The 18,026-nt window shown below is 49.0% G+C and overlaps 1 protein-coding gene across 3 annotated transcripts in view; it reads left to right on the top strand.

The window, feature by feature from the left end:
• The window catches only part of SPECC1 (sperm antigen with calponin homology and coiled-coil domains 1), a 1,474,528-nt gene that overhangs the window by 523,709 nt on the left and 932,793 nt on the right, over positions 1 to 18,026 (top strand). For all 3 annotated transcript variants that reach the window (XM_069615230.1, XM_069615231.1, XM_069615232.1), the window contains one exon: positions 872 to 1,079. In XM_069615230.1, the coding sequence (XP_069471331.1) occupies positions 872 to 1,079 (208 nt within the window). The remainder of the gene's footprint in view (positions 1 to 871; positions 1,080 to 18,026) is intronic.

Genomic DNA, 18,026 nt, shown 5'->3' with positions numbered 1-18,026 from the left:
TTATTTTTCCCCAAAAAAAGAGAAATCTAGTTCTACCTTCCCGAGGAAGCAATTCATTCCCAATGTCTGCGCGCATCTTGGTTGAGGGATAATGTGTATCTATAATTAAGTACATCAAAACAAAATGGCAGTCGTTGGGGAATGTGCATGCAGGCAGTGTGCAATGCTTGGCAGAAAAGGTGCATTGCCAGGCCTTTGGGATACTTGACACCGTTTTGCTCCAGAGAGAGAGTGAATGGCAGGGAGTCCCATAGGAAAATCCTTGTGAATGTAGGTGTCTCCCACCAAAACATGAGCGTACCTTCGGCTAACTCTCTAGAACGTCATGGAAGGATGACTTTTGGGGTAGCACGGTCTGTTTATCAGGTTTAAGTCTATTTGACGTAAAACATTTAACCTAATCGCATTTGATTGAAATTATTGCACCTTTTTCGGTCTAAAAAGCAGTGGGAAACCCCCCCCTGCAACCCACCACACCCCCTCAACCTAATCTATACCCTTACCCACCCCCATACATATATTTCATATAATGTGAACGAAAAAAAGGTCAACAAAAATGTGATCAAATGTTTTAGGTCAAATGTTTTTAGGTCAATTATGCTAATAGCGTTTATCATTCTGTCTCACCCTGATTGTTATGACTAGTGGGTTGAAGATACACCTTGCTCTGTTGGTGCCACTGGGCAGATGACGGGTGTATGGGGCAGTAGTAGATAACCTGAATGTACGTAGGTTATTGTTTGGAAGGGGAGGAGGCAGTGTTCCCAAACGGATGCTCCTGAAGTGTTCCTTATGTTAATGCACAGTCTCTGGCTATGTCTTTTAGTTTCAGACTTGTCTTAAGTCTTGACCACTCTGAATCCTTCTGCAGGTAGAGACCGAACGCTGCAACGCGAAGGAGCTGAGCACCAGACAAGAGGAGCAGCTCCGCAGCTCGCACCGCACACTGCAGGAGCGGGTCCTGTCCAGCGAGGCAGAGCTCAAGGACATGAAGGACACCATCTTTGAGCTGGAGGACCAGGTGGAGCAGCATCGAGCCGTCAAACTGCACAACAACCAGACCATTCGGGACTTGGAGAGTAAGTCGCGCGTACAAGGGATGTGTGAAGACTAAAGGTTGGCGACTAGGCAGGAAGCAGCTCTAGGAGCGCTCCTGCCCAGAGACTGTATGTGGCCGTCTAACTTATTAATGTGCCTCTCTTTCCAGCTTGTTTTGTCCTTTTATCATTTTTTTGATACTTTATTAAATTTGTCTTTCTTTTTAATTTGAAAAGTCAGTTGGTGGTTGATTACATATTCCTAGATGAGCTGGGTCTGTAAATCAGACATCTAATTAATCCCACTACAAGGCGCTATGTTTGATCGCGAATCCTGAATGGTCCAGTAGGCCGGTCATCCTTCAGAGATTAGTACCCATTGAATTGGTGAACAATAATAATCGGTTACTGGAGGCAAGATCCCCCCTCTTGTTGTCGGCTAAAAGTGATCTCAACAAATACACACAGGGCCAGATTACAGAAAAATTGTGCATGCCAAATGCACTGGTGACAGGGCAGAGGGTATTTGTGCTTGGCAATTTTTCAGTAATTCTCCCCTCCGCCATCACGTGATCATTGATGATTCTAAATCATTATGGTTCACAATGGATACTAGAATGGGAGCCACTGCAAAAACCGAGTTTATACAGTCCTCATTTCAATTGTGACGGAAACTAGGGTTCATGATAATTAAATGATCATGATTTTCTAGTTAATCTTGGTACTCATCCTGAGTTTTAAAATGTTTTAAGTCGCGCCATCATATTTTTATTTGGACATAGTGGGCAAGATGCTTGCTTAACATTTTTAGCGTTAAGATGTAAGGCAAATAACTGGTCTAATACATTTTATATCTAAAACGACAAGACTGGCTCAGGGAAGCGAGGCTTCAGGTAGACAAATTAAAGATGGACTGATACAAGCGGTCCAGTGCTGCAGATTCCCAGAGCAGATGAGTGGTGCCGTATATGTCCCGTGGAGCTGACGTACCATCCAGGAATATTGGAATTTAGGAAAAATATCTCCCATATGGCACCCTGTACTTGTCAATAGTCTGCCTACTATTGGATTCCTTCTGCGCTGATGGGTGGTGGGTACTCCAGTCTTGCAGGGGGGTAGGGGGGATACTGGGTTCCAACGAGGGGGGTGACTGCTGGAAATAACTACAATAGCAATTTATGGTAGGCTAGGGAGACCAGATATCCCGGTTTACCCGGGACAGTCCTGGGAAATCAAACTCCATTCCGGGTATAGGGAGTTTTTTAAATTTATAAACCCTCTCCCGGGATTACAAGGGTGGTTGGCTACGGTCCCGGTTTTTGATGTCGAAATCCGGAAATCGGGCCCGGCGCGACTCTTCCTGCGCATGAATGGGGGCGTTAATGGTTTTCATGCACCCATTTCCTCCCCCTCCCTGGCCGCTCTCCTCCAATGAGAGGAGTGTGCCTTTGAGCACACCCCCCACCCCACATCCCCACGTCCCCTGCAACAGGCCAGCGACATGGAAGTAGGATTACAGGTGTATTTGTTTACTTTAGTCCCACTTCTATGTCTAAGGCCTGTTCGTTTTTTTTTTTGTTTTTTTTTTAAATCTGGTCACCCTATGGCTGGCACATGTACCACATGCAAGATCATGAAGAAAAATAGAATCTGCTATGGGATTGTTTCAATGAGAATTTGAGGAAGAAGGTCAAGACAACGAGGGGGAAGGAATTGATTTCATGGCTCCGGAAGCAAATCTATTGCACAGCCGGCAATATGGCAGTAGCTAATTGAGCTCAACGGGGAGGAACTATGAACGATCTATCACAAGAGTGGTGTGTGGTGGCTGGGTAAGGCAATCTTGGGCATGGAGGAAGCGAGGGCAAGAACATATACTTTTTGTGCTCCAACGCTTTGTGCAGAAGGTTAGATAGCATCTATTGTAGGTAACAGCAAGATGATGCATACATGTGGCTCGAGCCAAAATGCAAATTTAAATCTAGTTTTAAAATGTCTTTTGTGGCCTTCACATTGCCTCTTGATAGAGTATGCCAGGGTAGTACTCTTAAAGCCTGACTCCTAATACCGTCATGCCACATGCTGTCAGGGGTTTGTTTTTGGCATGTGGTGGCACAGGTGCAGGCCATACTGCAGTACAGCAGACCTGCTCCCTATAATGTATTGCCATATCTCTGAACCCACCGAGGGCGGTGCAGGGACTCAACCGTGGTCAGAGGGGTGTAGGCCCGCAAGCAATGGCTGGAGGTTAGCAGAGGACAGTGGCACTGTGTGGCAGGGCAGGAGGAGGAGTCGGGCATATTTTGGATATTTTAACTCTCTTATTTATGAAATGATAAAGAAAAGGTCTATCTATCACTCTGGCTATGGGGACTTCCCTGCCTGACAAAGAAACTCCAGGTGCTAGTTTGTCAGCAGGAAGTCCAAAATAAATTTCCTCACACCAAACCTAACTCTATCTGACCCTATCACTAATATAAATAACTAAAGTAGGCCAAAATAATGTCTCCTCTCCTGGTCATTTTCCTTTTTGCCCTCTTTCTTTTACGTTTTTTTTTTCCTAATGGTTTTTATTGTGTTTCCTTGTATACTTGTACACAAATGTCTCTGTGTAAAAATACATTTCTTATGTGGCTCTTCTGAGACCCTTGCGTTTCCTTGAGGAGCTCTTCTAGCTCCTCTCGACTGTTCATGGGTCTTATATTCTCTGTACTGATTTATTTAAAATGTTTCTTCTTGGCATATTCTCTCACACTCATGACGGTAAGTGTCCTCTCATTTTCTTCAGACTCAATCTTTCTTAGGTGTTTGCCTCTTTTTACTTATATTTGTAGTTCGCTTTCAGTGTTCTACCGATTGGGTCACGTCTCCCTTTATTGTGATAACTTGACAATCTTAATTCGCAACGCATTGGGGCACTGTATCAGAGTGTTTTCTCCACTCTTTAACTTTGAGTTCTAGTGGTCTTCTCCCTCTTTCCCAGGGTTCTCTTTTCTACTTTCCCTTTAGTTACCAATCAGGCCTTTTCATTACGTCTTCACTATTTCTTCGTATCTCCAGTTATGCTGGTTTACTAGGGAAAGGTCACCTTCCAGGCTTTCACACTTTCCACTTCTTTCATCTGGTTGCCCCGGCGAACTTCCACTCTTCCCGTTCACCCTGGTACCTGTTTCTCCAGGGTGATCTTGCGGGGCTCAGCACACATTTGGGTAATCGGTTTGGCTTTCTGACTACTACGTCCCTGGCTTTGCTTGCATCTCATTCTCGGCGTCTGTTAAGATGGATTTCTGAACTCGGACCTGGAGGGGCAGAGGTTCAGTAGGCCAGCCTAGTTTCTTGGAACAGGGTAACCTCTGGACAAGCCAGACCAAGCAGGGTAGCGATGGCGGCGGTCAAGACTAAGGGACTCATCACGACCTTGGCGGTAACCCTTAAATCCGGCGGTCGCGCTATTACCACCGGATTTAAGGGTCCGCCAAATCAGAGCTTCGGCGGATTTCACCCCAGCTCTGAGCTGGGGGGGAAATCCGCTGAAAATTCGCACTATCACCGCCGGCGGGTAATCCGCCGGCGGTAAGAGCACGAAAATTCCCCATTGAGCCCAATGGGGAATGGGGCATTCCCGAATGGGCTCAATGGGGAATGGGGATTAACATTACCGCCGAACTCGGGATCCGGCGCTATTAGCGCCGGGGAGTTCGGTGGTAGGGCTAATACCGCCGGCGGTAATACCGCCGGCACTAACGCCCAAGTCGTGATGAGGCCCCAAGTCTTAAGAGGGGTAAGGGTGACTGAAAGACCTCAATGAGCACACAAAGCAAGGACACTTACAAATTACTCCAGACAGGTGTTATATTAAAAATATAGACACAATCGGCCACCAGGGGGCGCACGGATGAGCCTGCTCTTTGTGTGAGCTCCGCACCTGAGGTCCGAAAAGTGGCCCTGAGCCTCCACTTTGCGACCCCCCCCCCAGAGCTGCCAATTGGACACGGGGCATGCGAGTGTGGCCCCACCAGACAAGAGAAAATTTGGAGAAAATCAGAGGCTTTTTGAGGTAGAAACCGGGGAAGCCGTCACAGGCCGACGAGGTGCCCAGCAGCAAAGGAAAACGAAACCACCAGGCCCCAGGAGGATGTACTGACGCGTCCGGCGCCTCCCCCCCACAGGAGGAACTGGAGTTTAAGACTGGCACCAGCCCCTGCCTGTGGACCTGCTCTCCTGGGGGAGCGTGCTAGTGGCCTGGCAAGCCTGAACGCACTGGCTCCTCTCGATGCATACTAGCCGTTCTGTGGAGGACTGCACCGGCGAGGACTTGGGAGCGGGCCCGCCTCCGCGGATAAGGTAGGCCGCCGCTCCACTCCTCCCACCCATAGACTTGCGTTTTGTACGCGTCCGCCCTGAACCGCAGCTCTCCCTCCGGCGGCCCAGTGCTCGGCGCCGGCGGGTCAGAGCCCCCGCCTCCTCCTGTTCTGATCTCTGCTGAGGGCCGTGCTGCACGCAAGTCCCGCGGGCGGTTTCCTCGAGCGTGGAGGTGGAGGCCTGCGCCAGCGGTGCCTTCAGAAGGAGGTGTGGGGGGGTGTTAAGACGGATTTCTGAACTCTGTCCTGGTGGCGCAGAAGTTCAGAAGGCCAACCTAATTACTTGGAACAGGGTAACCTCTGGACAAGCCAGACCAATCAAGGTAGCGATCGCGGCGGTCAAGACTAGGTCTCAAGAGGGGTGAGGGTGACTGAAAGCCCACAATGAGCACACAAAGCAAGGACACCTACAAACTACTCCAAACAGGTGTTATATCAAAAATATATACACATTTATTCCAAGGCCTTTAAAACAATGACCGTAGCGAGAAATCACAATACAACTCTAGTAAACCAACACATACCATACCAATACAATATATATACAAATACAAACAAGTCTCAAGCGTTAGATGCACGAAATGTGTAGTCCACCTAAAGGGGAAGGAAAACAGGCAGTGCGAAATAATGCTTAGACCCAGTCCGCCTTCAGAGGCACCTAACTAAAAGGAAGTCCGAGCCCTACGAAGAGTGGAGCCTTGTGCTCAAATGTACCTGCACACGCTGGTGCCAACGGGCAAAAGGGGAGTCTCTTCGAGGGAAATCGGGCAGTTCAGTTTAGTGCACAAATGAAGAACAGTGTTCCGCGACTCAAGCGCAGCCTCCACTGTGGGCAGAAGCAGAGCGCGAGTACGGAAAGGCGTGCTGTTTTGACACAGCGGGGAAAAGCTATGGGCTCCTGCAGGAGGGCGACCAGTTCCTAGCTATGCTACTCACCGGTCCCCGATGCAAGCAGACCCAGGCTTCTCGGCGTCAGTTTCAGTCGCTGGCAGGTTCGGAAGAGCAGGGGACGTCTCGTCGTCGTGTTGAGTCTGCAGCAGCAGAGTTAAGTAAAAGACGTCCCAAACGAAGAAACCCGCACAGTTTGTTACCACAGCAGGGCAACGGAGCAGCGGTGTGTATCTGAGCCAAATGTACACTCCTCACTTCAGACCTGGGAACGCCAAGTGTACGAATCGTGTGAGAGTGACAAGGACTCGAAATACTACACAACCTGGCGGCGGTTACAGAGCAAGACTCCTGTGTAGGCTGGTCAGTCTGCTGGATGGCCCAGAGACGCTTCGGAAGGCTTACTAGCAGGAGATGGTGAAGATGCGGAGAATAGCTGTTCCCGCTATTCCAAGGGTCGAAGTACCAGTACAGGCCTTCTGGTTCGATCAAAGGTGAAAAGGGTTTCACAAGGCGACAGCAGTGCAGAGGAGCAGTCATTCAGCGGGTCACCAGCGATTCCTCGGTTCAGCCTCTTGGTTGCAGGATACTTGGCTCCTGTATTCCTTCGTTCGTGAGAACTCAGGAGATCGACATGGTAGTGGTGTTTCCAGCCCCCTCTTATCCACGGTTCCCTTCGCGCCAAAACGGAGGGGACCCAATGGGAGATCCGCTCATCAACACTCGCACCATTCGTGGACCTATCACGGACCACGGTGGTCCCAGGCATTCACAACACCCTAGACTCTCTGGCACCCAGGATGTGATGTGTATTGGGACCAGACATCCCAGCCCACATCCTGGAGGCACACACCAGGCATGTAGAAGCCCGCGAAAGCATCCGTGTTTCGCGGGAAGGTACATGCCCAAATAAGGAAGGCCCCCGGGTCGGCTCGACCTGGGGAAGGTGAAGGGAGCAAGACGGTCAGCAGACAGGACAAAGGAGCCTCATGGTCTGGCCATTTTGGGAGCCAGGCCACCATTTTGGGTTAAGCGCGAGAAACGCGCTTCGAACGCCAAAAGGAGCTCAAAACACAAGAAACGATCGCTGCCACCATTCCCGTCCGTGAATCACTTGCACCGATCAGTTACAATCCTAAACGAGTATCTATGGCCCGTAGAAGGCTAGAGACCCAAGAGAGCAGTAACTTAGCTTACAGTGCCCTCTTGTGTCATGTTGCACGAAAGCCGCAACATGATGAAAGAAACTACGGAAAACAGCATTTCCCGGTACTGACTGTCTTAAGGGCATGTCATTTTCCCCGTAAGAAAGGAGCGAAAGCCCAGGGGAGTGCGGCAGAAGGCTGCACTTCTCTGGCAAAGTCGAGAACAAGGTGAAAAACAACAGCAAAAAGTTTAGGGGTTGCCACATGGAAGGAAAATTACCTACAATTACGAAATCTTTCCTAACAGGGGGGGACTGCAATCACCCCCCACCTGGAAAGCTTCTTGACGTGCTTGAGCAACAGGGTGCACACTGAAGGAACTAAAACCCTATCCGGATAATGATTAAGAGCGGAGAGAGGAGGAAACGGAAGAGCAATAATTGAAAGGAAAGAGGCGCTGCAACTTTGGTGCACCTAGTAACTCAGGCCTTACAATAGTGAGGCTCCCAACACCCATACTCGCGCCAGAACCACATTTACAAGAGACCAAGCGCTCGGACTATAAGTGACAGGTCCTTCTTTGGGCCCTCTGAGAAGCCACTTCAGCTCTCACCCGACACACGGGGACACCGGCCACAGCCCACATACTCGTGCCTGCTGAACCCCCCCCCCCCCCCCCATGATCAAACATTGGGATAGCCCCGAATCTCCTTAAGGAGCCTTCCCAACCCCAGTGAGAGGACACCCCCCCCCCACAGAGCACCTCTGCCTCGTTAGGGCAGGAACATCTTGTGCTGAATGCACCAAATCACTGAAAGACCGCTGGGACTGAAGGTAGGGCCTCCGTTACAGGGGCGTGTGCCTCCTCAAGCGACCCAGTGCATGACAGGACTGATACATAGGGGGTACCCCGCAACTGCTCCCCCCCCCATAACGGAGGCCTTGTAAGCTACACAAATTATTCAAGACTGGGAAAAGGCAACTGGTCTGTATCCCAAGAGCGGAAAGAGCCACCTGATAATAGCAACGGGAGGCGGAGAACAATCTGTGCGCGCACAGCATAGCCCGAGGGTGAAATCTTCACACTCCAAACCTAAATCTGAATCGGCGGAAAAGGTCCCTGAATATATGCAGGCAAAAGAAAAGCTCACCACATACGCATACGCTCCCCCATTCACAAAATCGTTTCCCCCAAGATGGCAACCGAAGCGGCAGCACACGGTGAGACAGCAGCCACGAAGGATGACGTGGCAGCCCTGTTGGCGGAAATAAAAAATATGGGAGCCAATATAGGTGGCAAAATCGACAAAATCACCCAACGCATGGATAGGATTGAGGACAGGCTAGAGGGTGTAGAAAAAAACCAGGCCTCGATCGACACCCTGGAAACGCAGTTAGGACACAGAATTACAGAACTCGAGCAGCGAGAAGAGGAATACAAGTTAAAAATGGACGATTTGGAAAATCGTGAAAGACGGAATAACCTGCGCTTCTTTGGAATTCCGGAGCAGGAAGGGGAGACCGAAGAGGGCTTAAAAACAACGATTCATGACATCATTAAGATCCTCGTAGCTAATGACGCGATTGATGAACCAAGAACAGAGCGGATCCACGGGGCAGGAGGCCCACCGGGGAGACAGAGATCGGTCCTGGCTCGCTTCCACAGGTATCAGGACAAGGCTACGATTCTTGAGAAAGTGAGACACGAAGGTGTGATCACCCTTAACGGACTCAAATAACCATATATCAAGACCTGTCTGCCATGACACTAGCTCTGAGAGGGATGTGCGGCCCCCTCACAAATGGTTGAAGGAACGAGACACTAGATACAGTTGGGGCTACCCCTTCTCCCTTTCTTTCGAACACAATGGCACGAGGATCAGGCTGCAATCTGAAAGAGAAATAAAGGCATGCATATCTGAACTTGTGGAGGCGAATGAACGAGGGAGCAACGGAGACGCAGGACGAGGCGAAGGAAGAGGATGGAAACTTCAAGGCCCGAAGAGACCGAGAGTTAAAGGATCGAGAAAATATCGAAGAGGCAACACATCCCCGGAGGGGGGGGGGGGGCAAATGATCCGGATTGGCAATAACTAACTTTATGCTATACCATTGCCTTAAATCAAGGCCTTTTATGGTCAGACACTACAAACACCCACGTTCAATGGTTGTAAGTTGAGATTTAAATGGAGGGGGATGCATTGGGGGCTCAGACTCATGCAGTAGTTAATTTTAGCAAAAGGACCGTGAGGTAACGGTCCCTGCTGGTGGTTCGTTGCTGGTGCAGTGTACTTCACTGGACCCGCTCGGACGCCGCCACATGAGGTGAGAGGGGGGCAGGGGGGAGGGGTCACAAGACGTGGGAAAAGAAATGATCGAAGCATTTTTACTGCTGAGGAGAGGAAAACATTGATACTGGTTGAGGGCATAAATCACAGGTAATGGTGGCATACTATGATGAATAATCCAAGGTCACAAACGGATAGCTACCCCTGAAGTTAGCACACAGGGCCCCCTGAAAGTGGGGACGCTTAATGTTAAGGGGCTTAACTCACCCACCAAGAGGTCGCTAGTACTAAGGGAATTCCAGAGAGCCAGGATGGACATCCTATTCCTGCAAGAAACCAAGTATATGAAGGGGGAGGAGAGGCCTATTCTAGGGAAACGTCACGGCTTGGAGTTCTGTGGCTCTGGACCCTTGCGCAAAGAGGGTGTGGGAATCCTCATTAAAAAGGGAATTGAATTTCAAGTCACAAAATCCTTGGCAGATGTAGAAGGGCAAGCTTTTTTGGTGGCGGGAACTATAGGGAGTGTGAAGGTAACGATAGCCATGATCTATTCCCCCAATCCCTAAAATAATGTTGGAAGCTACGGGACATATTGTACTGGGCGGGGACTTTAATCTATGGGCCGACCCCAGCTTGGATCGTAAAGCGGGTAACCCAACTGCCAACAACGAAATGAGAGGGGACCACAATGATTTTATAAGCATGATGCAAGTATAAACGCTGGTTGATGTTTGGAGGGAAATGCATCCTGACGCAAGAGGATACACATTTTATTCTCCCCCACACAATACTTTTACCCGAATAGATTATATCTACCTCTCACGGGAGCTGTACGTCATCACATCACACTCTGAGATCACCCCAGTAACATGGTCTGATCATGACCTGGTCACAGCTGGTATACAGTGGGAACACTTACCGATCAGGGGTGGGAAATGGAGGTGCAATGAGACCCTGTGGAGAGACCTTGTCTTTAGAGAAGAACTTGAGACAGAGATAAGAGAATATTTCAAAGCTAACGACACTGGGGAGATCTCCAAACGGGGTGTGTGGGAGGCGGCCAAAGCAACCTGGAGGGGGATCCTTATACGGGAGGGGGCTCGAAAGAAAAGGGAAAGGATCCTCATTGAAAATAGGCTCCAGAATGAAATATGTCAAATGGATATGGCAGCCAGGGAAGGGGACACCATAGACCTCGATAAGATCCAAGAAGCTCAAAAGAAACGGGAGGAGCTTTGCCACCTAGAACAGGGTCAGATAACACGAAAATTGCATTAATTGAAACAAAAGTTCTACGGAAAGGGGGATAAAGCTGATGCACTGCTGGCTGCTAGACTCCGGATGCAACGGGCAGAACGAAGGGTAAAGGAAATAACACACAACACTCCTTACCAACGGCAAGTCCTACCATCCATCCCTGAACTGTTCGCAAACTTTTATGAATCCCTATACTCCTCTGAAGCAGACCCAAACTCGCAACTATCTCGCTGACACCGATCTCCCCAAAATAGGTGAGGTAGACTCGGCTCATCTTGAGTCCCCCATAACAGAAGAGGAAGTACACCAGGCGATCAAAAGGCTGACATTGGGAAAATCTCCGGGGGAGGATGGATATAAAGCCGGCTTCTATAAGACCTTCAGTGCCCTCGTAGCCCCATTTCTGACAGAACTATTCAATGAGGTCCTAGATACGGGAACCGCTCCCGACTCCTTCGTCCAAGCACTCATATCGGTCATCCCCAAGGAAGGTAGGGATCCCAAATGTTGTGGGTCATAACGCCCTATATCCCTGCTGAATCTTGATGCCAAAATTAACACCAGGGTATTGGCTGACAGGTTAGAGACTCACATGCCCCACCTTATTCACCCCGACCAGTTGGATTTATAATTGGGCGACAAGGGGCAGACACCATGCGGAAAACTCTCCACTTGGTTGCAGCCTCACAAACCATGATCGATGAACCCGCCTTGCTTTCCATTGACGCTGAGAAAGCATTCGATAGAGTGGAATTGGAATTCCTTGCCGCAGTCCTCCACACTGTAGGTATAGGGCCAAAATGTAGAAAAGGGATAAAAGCAGTGTACACAGCACCAAAAGCCGCAGTGTCAGTCAATGGGCGTACTGGAGATGGTTTGAGTTAAAACGCAGTACCCGACAGGCATGTCCCCTTTCGGCCACACTCTTCGCCCTTTCCGTAGAACCCCTGGCCCAGAAAATCAGGAAGGAGGGAATGAGGTTGGGACAGGTGGAATATAAGGTAGCGCTGTACGCTGATGACTGACTTCTCCACGTGATAAACCCCAACACATCTATCCCCAGGGCACAAACCTAATAGATGCATACAGCCTAATATCGGGTTTTAAAATCAACAGATCCAAGTCGATACTCTTCCCCCTACTGGGATCAATGGAACTGAACAGTGAAAGATATTCTTCCCTGGGTCTTACGATAGAGCATGAGAAATTGAAATACTTGGGGATACATGTCACGAGATCCCTCCGAGACCTATATGAGGCCAATTTCCCAGCGCTTCTCCAAATAATTCAGGCGGACCTCACCCGATGGAATAAGTTAACCATATCCTGGCTTGGACGCCTAAATGCAATAAAGATGACCTGTCTCCCGAGATTTTTATACCCCTTCCAAATGCTCCCCATTCAAATGCCATGCCAATTTTTTTACGGAAGTCAAGAAAGCGATTATAAGATTCCTGTGGCAGGGGAAAAAAATGAGAATTGCATACACTAACTTGACATTGCCAAAAGAAAAAGGTGGGGTGGGCCTCCCGGATATTCAAAAATATTATGAAGCAACTCAGTTGCGCGTCCTCATTCCCCATCTCCGTGATCAGAAAACGCCCCAATGGATTGCCATGGACAATCACTATCTGTCCCCAGCGACAGTCTCTGAATGGCTATGGTCCCCCAGAAGAAGAGTACTAAAGAAAACCAAAGCACACCCGATGTTCGAAACCATATGGGATATATGGCGAGAAGGCAGGAACATGAAAAACATCACTACGTGGCCATCACCACTAAGTCACCTGTGGTCCCCTGGCACCAATGACCAGATTCCTAACGTGGAGAGATTTCAATCCTGGTACGAGGCGGGCCTAGAAAGGGTGGGGAAACTTCTAATAAAGGACTCATTTATTACACTCCCCGAACTGGAGGAGGCACTCGGGATTGGCACACTATCCGTATTCCACTTCCTGCAAATCAAGGGTGTCCTGACAACGCCCGAATGGAAGGACAAATTCGGAATGGACCTCGCCCCATTCGAGGCAATATTGGACTCTAGAACTGAAACGAAGGGACTGATCTTGACCCTATATAGAATGCTTATAGAGGCAGGGGAAGGAACAACAGAACCCCTTAGACTGAAATGGGAGAGGGATGTTGGGGACAGTATTGATCCAGAGATTTGGGACAAAATGTCGGGCTGCACCCAAAGCCTCGATCTCATCCCAATATAAGCTGCACGCGATTAAACTACTTAACAGATGGCAATATGACCCACACAGGCTCTCCAAAATGTACCGATCCTCTAGCCCACTATGTTGGAGGGGTTGTGGATCTACGGCGGATTATTGGCACATGTGGTGGAGCTACCCCCGAATCAAAGTCTATTGGAACGAAGTCCTGGGGTGGATTAGAGACTTAGATGGGATCCAGAGAATAGCGGACCCCCTCCTAATACTATTTGGCTTTGAAAAAATTGAGGATGAATGGAGGAGGGTCAAAGACATAGCTGCACCGCTGTTGCTAGCCGCAAGGGCTCTCTTAGCTGTGAAATGGAAATGTCCTACAGTCCCGACCGAGGGAGAATGGGTCAACGTAGCCTCTAACGTGCACTATGGAGAAGATCACATCATCCATACATGGGAAATCCACACGATGTGATATTCTATGGATGGAGTTCCTCAACAAATACATGCCCGAAATGACACATTAATACCTACAGGGCCACCAACCCCATAATCCCACATTGTGATAGAACACCTGTTGATAGAACACATGATCCAAGACAACGAAAATCGCGCTAACCTCCCAAACAGGTCGGTCCCCGACACCTACCGAATCCATTATGCAACTCACCAAACACTAGAAAGCACATTCCTCAATGGCAGTCGATTAAGTCTTGTAGGGTGGGGGGAGGGCTGGGAGGGAGGGGACAACAGGGATTATTGTTGACAACTATTCATATTTTTTTTAAAAAGTTAAAAGCGAACAGAAAGTTCACAAAAGCATCGTCGAAATGTAGATTTGGATTATGATTGTATTTGTTTGACGACAACACCTTCTTTTATTGTTTTTGATGCTTGTTAATTTCTAACGGAAATGCTGTAACCTGTTTGACGTAAAATCAAATAAAAACAAATTAAAAAATAATAATATAGACACATTTATTACAAGGCCTTTGTAACATCGACCATAGCAAAGAATCACAATAATACTATATATACAAGACCGAGGGGTCTAGAAGCACGAAATATGTAGACCACCTAGATGGGGAGGAAAAAAGGCAGTGCAAGTAATCGTTAGACCCAGTTCGACATCAGAAATACACCTAACTAGGAGGCAGTCCAAGCCCTACGAAGAGAGGAGCCTTGTGCTCAATAGTACATGCACGCGCTTGTGCCAATGGACAAAATAGGGTCTCTTCAAGGGTCTCTGACAGTTCAGGAAGGTGGATGATGACGAACAAGTCCCCACTATTCAAGCAAGACCTCCACTTGTGGGCAGAGGCAGGGTGAGAGTGCGGGATGGATCCGCTATTTCGCAACAGCGGTAGAAAAGAAATGGGTTCCTGCGCTAGGGGCCACCGGTTGGGGTATGGACTACTCACCGGTCCCCGACGCAGGCAGACCCAGACTTCGCCAGTTCAGTTCACATTGCTGGCAGGTTCGGATGCGATAAGCAGGACGTCTCGACGCCGTGTAGATTCAACGGTAGCAGGATTCAGGGTCGAGGGGGTCGCAAATGCAACGAACGTGCACAGGTCGTTACCACAGCAGGGCAACCGCGTTTACTCTGGTCCGGGCGCACTCGTCTCACTTCAGACCTGGGAATGCCAAGTGTACGAAATTCGGTGTGAGGGTGCCGTGGACACAGAGCTAGCAGTAGGTCAAGTTTCGAGGGCTTCCCTGAAACGGCGGCAGTGACAGAGCCAACGTCCTGTGTAAGCTGGTCAGCCCACTGGTTGGCCCAGGGACACTTCCGAAGAGGCTTACTTGCAGGGTTTGATGAAGGTGCCGGGAATAGTTGATCCCACTATTTCAATGGGTCGAAGCGTCTTCGCAGACCTTCTAGGATGATCAGATGCAGAGGGGTCTCGCAGGACGACAGCGTTTCAGGGTGCCAAACCTTCAGCGGGTCACCAGTGGTTCCTCGACTCAGCTTCTTGTTGCAGGATACTTGGCTCCTTATCCCTTGTTCAGTGTGAACTCAGGAGATCGACATGGTAGTGGTGTTTTCAGCCTCCTCTTATCCAAAGTTCCCTTCGCGCCAAAACGGAGAGGACCCAATGGGAGATCTGCTCACAAACACTCACACCATACGTGGACCTATCACGGACCACGGTGGTCCCAGGCATTGAGGACACTCCAGACTCTCTGGCACCCAGGATGTGTTGTGGGAACAGACATCCCAGCCCACATCCTGGAGGCATACACACAAGGCTCGCGAAAGCTTTGGGTTTCGCAGGAAAGTGCATGACCAAATAAGGACTGACCCGGGTAGGCTCGACCTGGGGAAGGTGAAGGGGCAAGATGGCCAAAGGACAGGACAAAGAACCTCGTGGCATGGCCATTTTGGAGCCAGGCCACCTATTCATGCCAAACGCGGTAAGCGCAGATAACATGGCAAAAAAGGGTTCAAAACACAAGAGAATCGATAGCTGCCACCAGTCCTGTCCGTGACACACTTGCACAGTTCATAATAAGTCCAGCGAGAGTTTCTAGGGCCTTTGGAATGACTAGAGACCCAAGAGTATGGTAAATTAGGTTACAGTGCACTCTTGCTTCATGTTGCACAAAAGCTGCAACATGAGGAAAGGACTAAGGGAAACGAAGTCTCCCAGTACTGACAGTTGTAAAGGAGGCCCCAGACATGACCTGCACCCCTGCCCCTCATTTCGAGCTACCAAGAGGGTACTCACCAAGGTATATCAGGAGCAAACGAACCGACAGAGAGCCGCACTGGGACTCTGCCCTGTGTACATAAGAAGATCCGGTTGAAGCAACCATAACTCGACAACCCTGGGCAGCACGGTACCCCATCAGACAGCCATACCAGCCGCTGATACGAAATGAGGAATACCTACACACGGTCCACGAAGAGACCTCAAAAGCCATAATGGAGTGCCAGTGGAAATGACACAAGGGCCTGAACAGACTCATGAATGAGCAAAAGTGGCTATTAATGACAAGCACGCCAGTGCAAGTAGATACGAAAATAAATGTAATGTACGCAGAGAAGAGACCATGTTAACACGTAAGGAAATGGTGCTACGAGACAAGATGGAAGCAACCGTCCTGTTAAACGTGTGTAAATAGGCTTGAAATGCAAGATGCTAAGAAATCGATACTGCTTGCAATGCTCAGTAGAAGATAGAGCGGCAAGCGCCAATCATATATCCACCTCAATAAGGCATATTATACAAGTACGACTCCATTTTGTAAAAGCAGAAAGGTACCCAGGCGGCCAGAGGCCTGACGGGCCATGTTTCGAAACCCAGCCAAAGGCAGGAGAAGGAGCAGAATCGAAACTCAGCAAAGAGCGACTCATGCTTAGGAAATAGAGGTCAACCAGAGAAGGGGAGGAGAGCATGAGCTCACAAGACTCCAACTACAGAGCATACCAGCCCGTCCGTGAAGGTCAAGATAAGAGAGGCCCATGCAGGTGGCTAGGCTGACACAGAATTAAATGCACAAAAGGCTAGAAACTGAAGCAGATTCACAGTGAACCAACACGTGACCAGCCAGGCGCGAAGAGGTACCACCGCCTGTTGTCATCCAGAACCCGAGGATGCCATAACTTTTCCTATTAAGAGGCTACAGTTCCGAGGCATACCCAGCCAACTAATTGACACATAGGCCTAAAACACTGATTGATGGAAAGGGGGGAAAGTGTGAATCTTGGGGCACTAGGCACCTGGGTGTCTATTCTGCATGCTGCTAATTAAAGTGCGAGATTTATGTTTAGGGGTGTAACTTACCCAATCACAATGGACAATGTAATCTAGGGTCCTATAGACACTGTAACCAATGAGACGTCGTACTTGTAGTGACATCAATCACGTGTGATGTAGAGGGATGGGCGTAGACGCCCACCCGATAAGTTATCCAATCCACATGCTTTATTTCTATATACAGATATAGCACCTATACTTAAGTTACCTTTCCTAACCAATTATATTGCATGATGATATTTTATAGAAATTAGACGTCAGTGATGACAATTTTTGCCTATAAGAATTGCTGTTCTACCAAAGTTCGTGGAAGTCGAAGCGAGACCGGTGATCGCACTACAGCTGATTCCCATTTGTTTCCCTGTTTGATGTATCATTAAACGGACTTCTCTTTGCCAAACTACTGAGTCCTCGTTATTGAGTCGTGTCGGAGTAAGTGAATCCTGCACCCCCTGTCCTCACATGGTGCAGCTATCTTGTCTTATAAGTTCTAGAGGGTGAGTGCTGATCTATGGGCCCGTCAGTGATTTCCTCCCCTCTTGGACACTGTTTTAAGGGCATGTCAGTTTCCCCATAAGAATTGAACGAAAGCCCAGAGGAGTGCGGCGGAAGGCTGCGCTTCTCTGGCAAAGTCTAGATCAGGGTGTAAAACAGCAGCAAAAAAATCTGGGGGTTGACACATGGAGGGAAAATTACATACAATCATGAAATCTTTCATAAAAGCGTCCCAGCGAGAGGCTTCTTTTGATGGATGCTGACAGCTGGGAGCTATCGGTGCTCACTGCAGTAATGGTCTTGGCGTTGTTCACCAGGTGCCTGGCCCACCCCAGTATGACTGTGGTCACGCCACCACATCGGATAGGCTTTCTCTCACCTGCCTCTACAACGTTTCCCTGTTGTCTTAGTTGCCGGTTCTACGGCATCTCAGGCTGGCTTTCTCCAGCTTTAGAATTGCTGAGGGATCTGCGGCTTCCTCCAGTTCCGCCTCTCTAAGGCGTACTTATGTCAGGGGGCTTCACCTGTGTACCATAGTCTCTCTCCTTTTGGGATCCACTCATCTCAGTTAAATACAAGTCTTTTCTTAAAGAGATACTCTCTTCACCTTTGTTTAATCC

The sequence above is a fragment of the Ambystoma mexicanum genome, chromosome 9, assembly GCF_040938575.1.
Source record: "Ambystoma mexicanum isolate Mex_15411 chromosome 9, UKY_AmexF1_1, whole genome shotgun sequence".
Classification (NCBI taxonomy): domain Eukaryota; kingdom Metazoa; phylum Chordata; class Amphibia; order Caudata; family Ambystomatidae; genus Ambystoma; species Ambystoma mexicanum.
This window is presented reverse-complemented; position numbering and strand designations above follow the sequence as displayed.